At 33.0% G+C, this 13792-nt stretch overlaps 1 protein-coding gene and 1 pseudogene across 1 annotated transcript; one reads left to right on the plus strand and one right to left on the minus strand.

The window, feature by feature from the left end:
• Positions 1 to 5113: 5113 nt before the first annotated feature.
• LOC137924109 (adenosine deaminase 2-A-like) lies at positions 5114 to 6713 on the minus strand. Its single transcript, XM_068767435.1, has one exon. The coding sequence runs from the start codon at positions 6611 to 6613 to the stop codon at positions 5120 to 5122; it is 1494 nt and encodes a 497-aa protein (XP_068623536.1). The 5' UTR covers positions 6614 to 6713; the 3' UTR covers positions 5114 to 5119.
• A 4858-nt stretch (positions 6714 to 11571) lies between these two features.
• LOC137924153 (adenosine deaminase 2 pseudogene) lies at positions 11572 to 13573 on the plus strand (annotated as a pseudogene).
• Positions 13574 to 13792: the final 219 nt, after the last annotated feature.

Below are 13792 nucleotides of genomic sequence, written 5' to 3' on the forward strand. Positions count from 1 at the left end.
CCGGATGTTACACATTGTTATGTGATTGTATTATTTAATGGTAAATAAACAACACCATGTTAATAATCCAAAACACTTCTTATCGTTCCTGCATTCTTGTCAGAGAGGTTGTAGTCATGCCTTGGTCGGTTCTAGTGCCCCCACTGTTTTTGCTATGGCTCGCAATAAAGCTCTGTGTTTGGCGAAGTAAGAGCATTCATTTATTGAGTTTTCAGTGGCAGTTTTGATGAGGTTTGTCCATCTTGTTGGAAAGCGTCCACGAGATCGCTTGCCTTCTACTTTGCCTTGCACTATCGAACGTTTCATTGAGCCAAGTTTCATTCATGTACAAATTAAGACATAATGCATTCTTGAAAAGTTTTAGTTTCATACACAAGATGATTGGTTATAGATATAAAACTGAAAATCGTTTTAAAAATTACCATTACTACTTATTAGAAGTAATTATTGTCGTCTGTCTGTCTGGCACACTTTGTACTGGCAGTAATTGGCCTATCGCATTCCAATAGTAAATAATTAATTTCACTTCATATAGCATGATTGGAAATAGGCGAAAAAGCTTTAGAGCTTGTACAAATGAGCTATACATTGACCCCAATCATTATATTAACCAATCATCCTGTACATCCACATCCTGTAAATAATTACAAATTTAAAATTGGAACGAACTGTCGAATAAGTTTCGGGAATACTTTTTACGCTTTTCATCGAATCGAGAAGCATTCGCAGATGCCAGTACGAAACCTCTCGTTGAACAAAACATTGCTTAATTAACGGCCCGGTATGATCGAGTGACGAACAATGGCAGGGAACGATATCGTACAATTCGAATACAATTGATATTCATTGGGAGCCATTATGAATACGGCTCATAATGTATTTTATCATAAGCAACCAACGCGTGCGACATAAGGATCATTTATTTATTTACAATTAATTTAAATTGTACTCTCTTATCGGCAAAACATTTAATCGTGGTTCCCTTTACGATTGATTTTATACGTGTGACGTGGTACAACACGTGGTAGTTTTTTTTTTTTTTAAATAAACATTGAAAGCAAATATTGCAAACTAGTGGTATTTTGCTATAGAAGGTCATCTAGGTGTTGTACAAATATTTCTTTACTATTTTATCGATTGAAAGTCGTTGAAAGTGAAAATATTATTCATACGACATTTAGCGAAAGGTTAAGAATGCAATACTTTTTTTACTTGACATATATTGCTGCATAAATGGCATTTCAAGATCCATGAGTTCGAGGGGGTAGGCATGGATAATGCCCAATCTACACTTCGTCGTCGGATATTTGCAAGCGATTTCCTACCGGTAATATCAGAAATCAATGCGGAGACTTATGTTCAGCAGTGGATGTTCTGTGGTTGTGTTGATAATAAAGATCGAGGAAAGCCTCGGCTCAGGCTGTTACATTCGCGAAGTCACCGAGCTTCAAAGTCACTTTGGCGACTTCCATGGAGTGATTTGGTGTAAGGGACCCAAAAGGGTACCTCCTCTTGTAATGTCGTGTAATAACAACGTTGTATAAGAATTTTTGTTCCGAAATCCTTGAAAGCATTGCAGTGGGCACTTACTACAATTAGTTAGATATATCACTTATGGTAAACTTGCGTCTCTTGTCGGTTTATGTTACAAACAAATATTGTTAACTACCTAGCAAAATCGTGCTCCCATTCAATAAACCGGTAATTTCTAAACTATATATACACGATATGTAAAATGTAAATACCCGAGAATACAATTTTGTAAAATAAATTTTATGATATTCCAAAGAAATTTTACAGTTACATAATTTCCAAGTCAAAGAATATTTAGTGGAACAGTCTTCCCTAGGTATTACATGGAATATACAGATTCCAACAAGCGGTAGCAAGCAGACAATGAGTTCGTTAGTCTAGAGAACTCTTCTGTGAAGGGTGTCACTTCACGATTTTGCCGCTCTCTATGGATATATCTAGCCCATTTTTTTTCAGACTACACGCGACGCGGGATCTTTGTCTACCTTGGTATAAAGAGCAAAATTGAATGTTGACAATTTTCTACACAAGTTAATGTTACGTACTTCAACGCTTTGATACTTACGTTGAGATAGCGAGAGACAGAAAAACCGTGCTTTTTGTCAGTTTCGAAAATGGAAATTCCTTTCTTTTTATTTTAACCACAAAGTGTTGTTTATAATGCAGGCTTGTATATCTACATATAATTCACGCGCTTTAAATTTTTATCTGCATTTGTTTTGAGTTTACCTCGTGGCTGAATGTTTATAAATTGCATCGTTTACCGTTCGTTACACATCTTTATTAGTCTTTCCAATTATTCAAATTAAAATTAATACTTGAACATACTAAAGCTATCGATATACTTTATTTGGCTATGAAATTAGATAAACAATGTTTTAGTTAAGAAAAGTCAAGAAATGTATGATTTGAATTTAAACTACTCAACTCGCGTAAAATACCGATAATCATGTACTTATTCATCAAAAGGATCAGCGTTCAGCGTCTTGACAGCAAAACGTTATGTCAACATCAGCAACGACAGAAGCTGTGATTGCGATAACTCTAAGAAATCCTCTTTGCGAATCAAAAAATATGTAAAGGAAGAAAGTTTCACATTGGACCATGTTCCACCTAAAAAATACTAAAACTTGCCGCTTATCTGTACTAAACATCGCGACGTTTAAATATATATCGGGAGATTGTTATGTAGGTGCTAGCACCTACAAGAATTTGGAGAGTTAGTCACAGAATCAAATAAACGCATTGATGTATGTATAAAAAAACTGGGCTATAATTGGTAGAGTCTGAAGAATCGGTTTTACTATACCTGGAGTCTCCGAATTACAAACAACCAAAGCATAATAGTTGTGATACTAACACGTTAGGAATAATCTCTTTAGAATTGAAAAAAAAAATACTTTTAGGATAAAAATACACTCGTCCCAATACAACAGTTATACCAAGGCCTCGATTATGATTTTTAAGAAATCTTTCTTACGAAAGAAGATCTAAACTTTATTTTCGCCTAAAAATGCAGCTACCTAACTAATATTATGAGCCCTGCTGTCTTAACATTCAAAATATGTTTTCATAAAGAACAATTTATCTAAAGATAAGAATAACGATATTTTGTCACAGTTGTAATATAAGGAAACGCGAAATATGTACTAACAAATAATAATAAAAAAAGAAAATGGCTGTCATGGGTTTGAGTGGAAGGTGATTCATATTGTTGTGACCACAACATATGATTGATTTTCAATAATCACCGTGTAACGTTTCAACATTGTCATATTGGTTTCCAATTAAAACCATTAGATAACAACTGTTAAAGATTTTAGAGGAGCAAGTCTGATTGAATTCTCATTGCAAAGTTGAGATGTTAAAGCTAGATTTGATGATGGCAGTCGCTTCGATTAGGCTGGAAACGGCGATAGAGAAATGGTGAAGGTGAATGTAACTTTGTGAAACGATTATTTTAAAAGAGACAAAATTCCTATCATTTTAAACATATTTTGAATATTATAATAATTAAATTGATAAATTTGTTATCACAGCGAAATTTTTTAACCCGAATCAAATGAAATTCGTACTTGTAAATAATCAACACGTGGTCACTATTATTAGCATTGTATCCACAAATCGTACAAACATAAATGCAAAAATAAACAACATTTTTGTTACAACTCCGTGTCTACGCAAACAATTGCTCGCCGTATGACCGGACGTACTCGTTTAGTAATTTTATCTGTGGTCTCTTTATTTAGAGTGACGAATAAGGTTTTTTTTATCAATCTTGCAAGTTTATAACTGTTGAAAATTGCATTTAAATTTGTTGCTTACGGAATATACTTTGAAACTGAATTTTGAAATTACTGAATAATACATGTAATATAATTAAATAAAGAACCAAGAGCACCGATGTACCTCAGAGAATTGCTCGTCTGAATTGGCAGAGGGATAGCAGTTGGATCCAAAAGGTTCACGAGTGTCGACCATCAGTAGTTCCCCTTTTTTTCTATTTCTTTTTTGTCTATATAAATTCTCTCAAGAGTAAAATTAGAACTCACAAACACTTAATGCTTACGAAAGCAGTTTACTACCATTACATTTCTTCTCGGGTTTCAAGGTGACGAATGCGAACGCCATACTGCATATGCTATTCTATTTTAAATCGTGGGTAGTGTTGCTTTATTACGTGTAAATCAATGATTCTGTGAATCACGTTAAATTGTGTATGATATTACGACCTCTCTTCTGCTTTTGGCACATAAGTCCGGCGCATAATAACGTTTTTTCCCAGTAAAATTATCTTAAATGATATAGTTCGAATAGATTTTTTCGACTTATACATACATTACATATCATAATAAATCAATCAGTGTAAGGCATATATTTAGCTCACAGATAGAAAAAAATATATAATCTCTTATGAACTTATCTTCGGTACTAACGTTTAATATATGTTTTAAAAATACGTTTTGACAGGCATTTTCCTGCACCTAATGTATTTTCAATTTATTATCAATCTATATATCAATTAATCTAAAAATTAATTAAAAAAAAAGTTTTTTTTTATTTATATTTTTTACTTAGATTCATTGTACATATTGTATTTACGTTAAAGTGAAACAAATTTGCAATATGTACACAAAAAAGCCTTGATAGTCTTCGCTTCATTTTAAATTTCTCTGCACTATGACAGTGCCTGAAAAATAAATATAAGGTTAATGTGCATAAAGTTAAATAAAGCTCTCTCAGGATTTTTTTTCTACAAAATGTTTAAGGATTATGTTATCTGTAATCACCAGTATTTTTTTTTTACGGAGAAACGGAGATGGAAAGGTCATGGAGTTCTGCTGCGAATTCCCCAAATTAACAGTCTCGCTCTGTCTTTTGTTACTTATTATAAGAACTAACCAAAAAAACATGTAAAAAGAAGGTTTAAGATTTGTTTGCGTTAAATAACACAAACACGTCATAGCACAAAAATCAATATAATTTATTTTTCACGAAACATTAATTCCAAAATTAAAAAAATGCAATATTTAATATCAATGAGATTCATATTAATACTTATATTATAAATCTATATCTTATAAATCTAATACAAGGAACAATTAAAATTATTAATAAATTGATTCCAATGTAAATTGAATTCACGCAAAGCTTGGTCTTTTGATTTAGAGTCCAGCGCACTGTATTTAAGTGAGTTTATGGCTAGTTGCTTGAGCATCCGTAGGTCTGACAGTTTACTAGCTACAGCAACAAATGCTACGTAGAAGTCTTCTGAAAGAGGATCCGCTTCCCACACTCCTGGATCGTCACTTGAAAGTACAACAGGCATTCCTTTCGCGAGGAAAACACTCAGCGGGTGATTTCTTATATCTCTTACTAATGATAACACAGTGTTCGATATTACGTTGATTTCTAATCCAATGTTTCTTTTAATAACTTCTCTTAATACCATAGGATGTTTTGGAAGTGCATACGCATGTCCCAAACGCTTTGCACCCAGCAAAACTGCATCGACCAGGTTTTCGTCCGTTAGCGTACCGTACCAATCAGTTTCTCCAGCGTGGAAGAAATAGGTTAACTCCGATGCACTTTCCAACAACTGAGGGACGAACTCAATCAACGGACTTCCCAAATCCTCTTGTCCGACTAAATCGAACCCAGCAAACGTATCAGGCATATCCTCTTTAATTCGTTTTGCTAATTCTATGTAATCGGACAGTTTTGATCGATCCACCCGCCGCGAAGGCGCATATATTAATTTCGCTCCAATAAAATCTCGATTATCTTTAACAAAGTTCTTTATCACTTTCTTGTACGATTTCGCTGTCACTAAGGCATCGTAGACTGTACCATCTAATTCATATAGATTCGGTAAAACAGATCTAACTTCTACGTACATTACATTATCTTCTTTAAATTTCTTTAATGCATCGTAAAAATATTGCTCCCAAACGGGTCTATAGGAAAGCATTGGTGCTACGGTCATAAAGAATTGCAGGAACGCAGTCCAAGTCTCGCGTATGCTTGGGTATACTACATCAGGGTTTGTCACAACCAATGTGAAATGCTTTCTCAAATCTGCATCAAATGTAGTGATGTTATTCGATGAACTTCTTGCTTTACTCATTCGTTGCCACTTGCCACCACAAGGCGTGTCCGGAATTTTATCGGCGAAAATTAAATTTAGTTTGCTTCCAAAGCAAACGTATAAATTTTCACGATATGTTATATTCATTAAGTAGTCGGGACCAAGGAGTGCCATGTCGTGGACATGAAGCGCGGCCCCCTTCGGCATATCTCTTATTATCCGGTAAACTTTGGAGGACTGAATATATTCCTTATACGTAAAGTAATGACGCGAACAGTTAAAGTATCTCGGGTTATCGAACCAGTAATCGACTTCGTTGAACTTGTGTTTCATCAGGCAATTGTTGACCGCTGCCTCCTTATCGCTGAGTGAAATGTTACCGCCAACCGATACGAACGATTCTTTTTTAAGTATTTTAAATCTTTTATCGTAGTATTCTTTGAGATCGTGAGCGCATACGGCGCAAATGAACAGTAACAGTAGCTCACGCATATTGACGTTTGCGAACGGACGTATGGACGTCTCTAAAGTTCAACACGGACTGATACCCACTAAGTAGTGCGTTGACACTTTTGTTCCTGAACGGACACAGTTACAACAATAACATGTTATGATTGTAATGAAATAATAATATCTAAGCTAGTTCTCATTACCGGATGTTTCTTTTAATCTATACAGTTGTACTACTAAGTATAGTTAACAGAGTGGAGGTAATTTACATTTAATACAAATTAATGATACTTAATAAGTTATTTGAGTCATTTAGATTGATTTCAACGCCTGGGAAACCATTAAATAAACAAATATTTACAAGTACGTCAAAATGTTGGTGCAAATGATAATTTTGTTACGAGAAGAGATAAGTTAAGATTAAGATATAATTTAAAAGCCATATTAATGCTGTGATGGCTGTATGTTCAAAAGTTTTATATTCAAATTGACTTCGATGTATAGGTTATTAGGTTATAGGTGTAAAAGCTTTAAACATAGTGAATGTATAGTTCACTTGCTGTTATTGTATGGTTTATCATATCCAAAAATTTATGGATACGGAAATTACCTAAAGATAATAAAGTAAGAAAAATCGTCTTCAAAATTAGGACTACTATATTTTAAATTAAACTACTATTTACTATCTGTGCTTACAAACTTAGTACTGCCAGATGTTGTATTCTTAAAGTAAAATGTAAATAAATAAAAATAATGTAAGTATGATCCGTTTATATAAGTTGATTGGAAATAGGTATGAAAGCTTTAGTGGTTTGAATGTATACCTCATTTGTAGTGACAAAAGAGCAGATATGTATATTGACCTCTTTAAGTTAAAATTTACATTAACATTATTTTCAATTACCCTGTACAATAAATTCAACATGGAAGGTATTGCATAAATGTAATCATAATTTCATTTTTATTATAATTTTTAAGATGAGTAATGAGATAAAATATAGTGTAATAAGTGTGAAAAAAAAGATGAAAAAAGTTTTCGAAGTGAACATACAAAACAAGCAATAAAGAAGCAGGTAGTTATTTTTTGTATAAGATATTTTTGAAGTGCGTTTGAATTATTTTGATGGAACATGTCGAGACCCATTTCAATTCATACTGGAGATTATGGCGATTGGGGTGCGGCCTTTGTTTCCAAGACTGTTTCACTCAGTGTCATCCGTAAACTTTGAGAGATTTGTAATTAGAAGATTAAAGAGAGAGGTGAGTGTGACTTTATATGCGGGATGTCGATAGCACACGTGAATTACCGCGTCGCCGCCATATTTTTTTCTTCTTTTTTTAACGAATGCGTAGAGCGGGGCGGTACTGGCAAGTACCACTTAATCCTACCCCAACCCTTTCGTTGCATAAAATCAGCATGGCGGATGAGGCGCGGCCTTATATTTCTTTTCAGTTTTATTTTTTAGTTTCTTTAAAGCAATGCTTTGAAACCGAAACCCCTTTTGGTAGACGCCGCTGGCTGTAATTTACACCGTTTAAAGAATGAGTATTTTTTATCGCTCAATATCGCCGCCGCATAGGTTTTTAAACGTGCTTAGTGATGTACCCGCTTTGTGTGGTTTGACTTCGTTAGGAACCTTTTTAATATTTGACTACATCAAACTTTGAACACATGTGCATTAAAAAAATTAATTACTTATACGCAAAAAATTAAATCGCTCTCTAAAATTGATAACCAAAGTCATTGTTAAATATTTAGAATTGACAAATTTTCTTAAAAATTAATGTCTCTGTAATGTTTATCTTAATTAATTATTCCATTTCTTGAAATAGCACTTATTTCGTTGAAAAGCTTCTGCCTGTGAAATATTATTATTTATTTACTCTTTATTGTACACCAGCAACAACAAAAGGAAATCACATGATATAGGCAAAATATGTCAATGGGTTTAAATGGCGATTTCTTCCACACAACTATTGGTTGAATTCGCTTAATAAGGAAAAATAGAACTAGCGGTCACCACTTGATAGGTTTTGATAATGGTTTCCGTATATATTACAGATTATTTACAATACATCCACTCGTAAAGATAAATGCATACTTTTATAATACATAAATTTTACAGTTAAACTATGATATACACATATGTCCAATAATATGCAAAAGTAAACGATACAGGATATGTGTTTATACAAGTTCTAATAAACAAAATCTGGAAAGTATTTTATTTTGAAAAATCAATGGCTTTAGAAACAATTGGCGCAATGATAATAAATATGTAGTAAAAAGTGTTTTTAAAATTCGGATAACTACATATTAAAACAAATTATTGTTTACTATCTGTTCCAATAAATCTCTATACTCTCAGAAATTATTGAACAGTCGCAATCCAATAAAGTTTTAAAGTGATAATCTTATAAAGAGTAATTAGACAGAAAAGGAATTATGTAAGGGTAAACCATATCAAAACTTTTACTACCTGTTAATCCTGTATATTTTGATCCAATTGTGTCTTTATCTATTAACCAAGAAGCATAGCACTATTTTAATAATAATTCACCTAGACTGTTGAAGAAATTATAAATAATTTGTAACACTTGATTGCGGGCGGTTTATGTTTATTAGAAATATAGCATTGTCTTGATTTGATTAAAGCTATGACGGGTGAAATATATATATATATATATATATATAACTACCCTATGTCTCTTGGCGACGAACGCAAAATTAGCATGGTTTTATTACTCGTTTATTGGCATCACCGAATTGTTATGATGAAGTTTAATACCTTCATTGATTAGTCACTTTCTAATAAAAAAATCATAACAGACCGTGGATATCTTTAATTACAGGTTTAACAACCTGCTAAAAGCTAAAAGCTTAAATAACATAACGGTTTTAAAAATTTCATATTTTTTTTATTCTTTATATTGCAAGGCTTGGCACAATTGTTAAGGAGGTTTGCTGACACATTTTATGATCACATTGAAATGATTTTGTCGTTTGTTTTTATTATGGAATATATTACGTGCAAAGCATAAAAATATATTATATTTTCTGTGATTTTAGAGAAATTTTGCTATTATTACTATTGAAAATTATTATACCTAAAACCTAGCCCTAGATCAGAGCAATCTATACGCTTTTACAATAGTATGCCAGATAATGTTCAGACCTATAGCTAAATTAAAAAAAATCGAGTGAAAGATGGAGTATGTGCTGAGGGTTACAATACTGCAAATAGCTTCATTCAGGCGATTTGAATATTAATTCAACATCATAAACGGAGACCTCAAATATTCTCTGATGTACGCAGTTCGTCCAGGAAGTGGCTTTCATGCAGTCTTAACAAGATCGTCTATATACACCTTGAGGATGAAAGTCCTACGTTGCTCTTGCCGGAATTTTGTGTCCATTCGAAAAAAAATTGAATATGTAATTTTGTATACTTGTATAAAAATATATACTTCCGCTAGTTTTCTTTTACTTGTTTTATCAAGTCTGATGCATTTATTATCGGAACAAGTGGTAGACTCATTCTAAGGTTGATGGGATATGTAATCATAAGTTGGATAAAGAATTTTTGAATGTTAAATCTACTTGACTTAAAAATTCAAAATTTCTTTATACAATTAAATTCTTTATTCATCATCTTGAAGCCATACGACTATAAGTCAAGTGAATTCGTATCATATCTTGACGGATGGATTGCTACAAACTAATGTAATATTCCCCTATGAGCAGCGAATCCATTTCAAAACATAAACTGACTGTAACTGATAACGTTATCATGTCAAGTGCTATTTGTCCATTAGAATTTATATTTAATATTAAAATGTCTTTATTCAAGTAGCCTTTTACATGCGCCTTAGACTTGTCGATTACTTTTTCATTATAAGTGGTAAGATACCACTGGCTCAGAATGATGATTTGTTGAGAAGAGCCGGCAAAATACTTAACAGTTGCACTTTCAAATGAAATTTAATAATTTTTCATTTGCTTATTATAATATCATGTAAATGAGTCAACAAACCTAATTCCACATATTTCGATAAACTTAAAACTCTTGAATGCTATAATAAGATTTATTTAATAATGTGCTTATGATTTTATATTAACAAATAAGAAAAGGAAGGTCTAAGATATCTAAACCTTATTATTTATGCATACATCCAGACCTATGAAGGATTTACATCTAAATCTGTTTGAGCTGCTACATTTATTTAGTGGATCAGGAGGCCGTCAACTTAGGTAAACGAGGATATGATTAGAGCTATTACTAGCGAAACTGGAAACGTGTTTAGCTAGTTATTACGGGCCCAAACTTGGCTTGATTTGTTGGCTCGTGTGGATAAGATTTTATTGTGTTCTTCTGCAAAAAAGTACTTGGTGTATTCTATGGACGTTAGGGTTATTGAAAAATGCTTTTTTCTTAAGAAAAAAATCATTTACGAGTATTTAGCCAGTTCAGAAGTAAATAGAATCGCCAATATTTGAACACAACTGTTAATATTAAAGTGGACAAAGAATACTTCTTTGGAATACCTGTTTTATCTAGTTGTAGTATAGAGAGAAGTATAGATTTCATGAGATAATTAGAAGATTAGAAGCCAATCTATACATAGACTACATTACACTAAATAAATAGAAATTATAGGAAAGCCAAGCTATTTTACGAAAAAAACTAAACTCGAGCTGGTCGAACTATTCCAAATTATAAAGTGTAAAAATATTATGAATTTGTCTTGAGCCTATAATTGAACACTTCGTCTAATTTGCACTTATTGAACCAAAGCCACGGCATTTGTTAGTAGTTAGCAACGGTCATTGTCTTGTCTATCTGACAATACTATAATGGGCTTCCTAATCATAAACACGATCAAGGTACGTACACGCGTCGATCTATTCTGATAAAATGTCTACAGATATCAAATATGTTGGACAGAAAAAATGTTTATCAACTTATCATCACAAGTATCGATCATTCGTTATGTAAAGCACGTCCCAAATACTGAATAACCAATATATTAATTATTTTCATACAATTTACCGATTGTACGTACTGCAATTTGCAAATATACGTGAAGTAATTTTTAGTTTTACGGTCCTGCATTTGATAAGTTAACCTTGCTCTGAATAAAACATTTAAATAGTTTTCTCCACATAGTTCAGTGCAGTGTAAAAATGGAAGCAAAGTGGCCAGTGTTCATGTTTATATTTGTGGGAACTTTACTTATTTCTATGTCTGAAAATGCCGCTGAATCTATTTTTAAAGCAAGGCAAAACCTTCTACAAAAAGAACTGGATGCAATGCTCGGAAATGATATCGATTTAAGCGACAGTGAAGAAAAGGCGAATGATATTATTATGGGTTTGAAATTAAAAGAACTGGATTATTGTTTTCGAAATCCGCAACACTACAACTACTCTAAACATTTTTTCGAATATAAGAATGAAATTCTAGATTCGAAAGTATTCAAATTTATAAAAGAAATGCCTAAAGGCGCTATATTACATGCCCATGATACTGCAATTCTGGACGCAGAGTATGTCTTAAAATTAACATATTGGGACAACTTGTACGTTTGTTTTAAAGATCGTAACGTTAACTTTTTATTTTCAATGGAAAAACCCAAGTCTTTATGTGCAACGAAGTGGCAGTTGGTTAAAGAAGCCAGGTTTATTTCCGGAAATATTGAAAAGTTCGATAGTGAGTTAAAGAAACTATTTACCTTAGTTATTGATAATCCTGAAAAGGTCTATTCAGACATAAATGTAGTTTGGAGTAAATTTCAAAATTATTTCATTAATACTGCCGGCTTGTTCACATATAAACCTATATGGGAACAATACTTTTATGACGCTCTTAAAGCTATCCGAGATGATAACATTATGTACTTGGAAATACGCAGTGTTCTACCTCCACTGTATGACTTGGAAGGTAATGTATACGATTCGATAGCAACTGCAGAGACATATAAGAAGACTCTTGATAAATTTATGTCACATTATCCAGATTTCTTTGGTGCTAAATTGATTTATGCTCCTTTAAGAATGGTAGATAGCGATACAGTCGAAGAATATATAAAAACGGCAAAAGTAATTAAAGAAAAAATGCCCGATTTCTTTGCGGGTTTTGATTTAGTCGGACAAGAAGATTTGGGAGCACCAACTAAAGATTTCTTAACTGAACTCGTTGAAGCAGGCAATGAAATGAATTACTTTTTACACGCTGGAGAAACTAATTGGTATGGGACTAGTTCAGATGAAAATTTGGTAGATGCTATCGTTCTTGGAGCTAAACGTATTGGTCATGGATACGCTATAATCAAACATCCCATTCTGATGGATGAAATCAAAAAGAAGAATATTGCTCTAGAAGTAAATGTTATTTCAAACCAAGTGCTCAAGCTTGTAGACGATGTGAGAAACCATCCTTTGGCTTCATTTCTGGCACATGCTTTACCCGTTGTTATATCTAGTGATGATCCAGGTCTATGGGATGCAGAGCCTCTATCTCACGATTTTTATGTTACGTTCATGGGTGTTGCCAGTAGGCACGCGAATTTGAAACTTTTGAAAAAACTTGCGTTAAATTCGTTATACTACAGCACAATTGCTAATAAAGATAAAGTAGTTCACGAATTTAACGTACGTGGGAATAAATTCATAGACAGTTTTGTTAGACATAAGTGGTAATATTAATTAAGGAAAATAACGTAAAGGTAAAGGTAATCTCATTTTAATCAGATTTATTATCAATACACTTTTACTATCGGAGTTTACTTATTTGTGAATCACTGATAATATGATAATTGGGATTATATTAAATTCTATGTCCGATTGTGTGGAAAATCCGATACATGAAAGTTCACTGTTACTAGGGAGCAACAACGAATTTATAACCGGAATGTGTCTCACATTTACACAGATAAATGTTGGAATAGATAACATTGATATAGAAGTGCGAATAAGAACATAACCTCAAAATTTGACAATATGAGTTATGCACAAAAATAATCCAAAAAGTCTATATATTATCTCTGTAATCGTTAAAATCAACTGACCATCGATTGACCATAACTAAATAAGAAAGGACCAATATCTAGCCACCTCCGCACATGCAGTGGTTGTCGTGCATGAAAGTGCACCGCCCGCCAGCCCGCTCGTAAATGCGCATGCGACAGACAATGCCAACTACACAACCGCCACCGTAAATT

Source organism: Battus philenor, unplaced genomic scaffold (assembly GCF_028537555.1).
Source record: "Battus philenor isolate CCGP_79_NKW_IND1 unplaced genomic scaffold, ilBatPhil1.0.hap1 SCAF_23, whole genome shotgun sequence".
NCBI lineage: Eukaryota > Metazoa > Arthropoda > Insecta > Lepidoptera > Papilionidae > Battus > Battus philenor.

Bases quoted from the DNA above. Each gene is read 5' to 3' on its own strand.
- LOC137924109 (XM_068767435.1), bottom strand. From the start codon at position 6,613: ATGCGTGAGCTACTGTTACTGTTCATTTGCGCCGTATGCGCTCACGAT.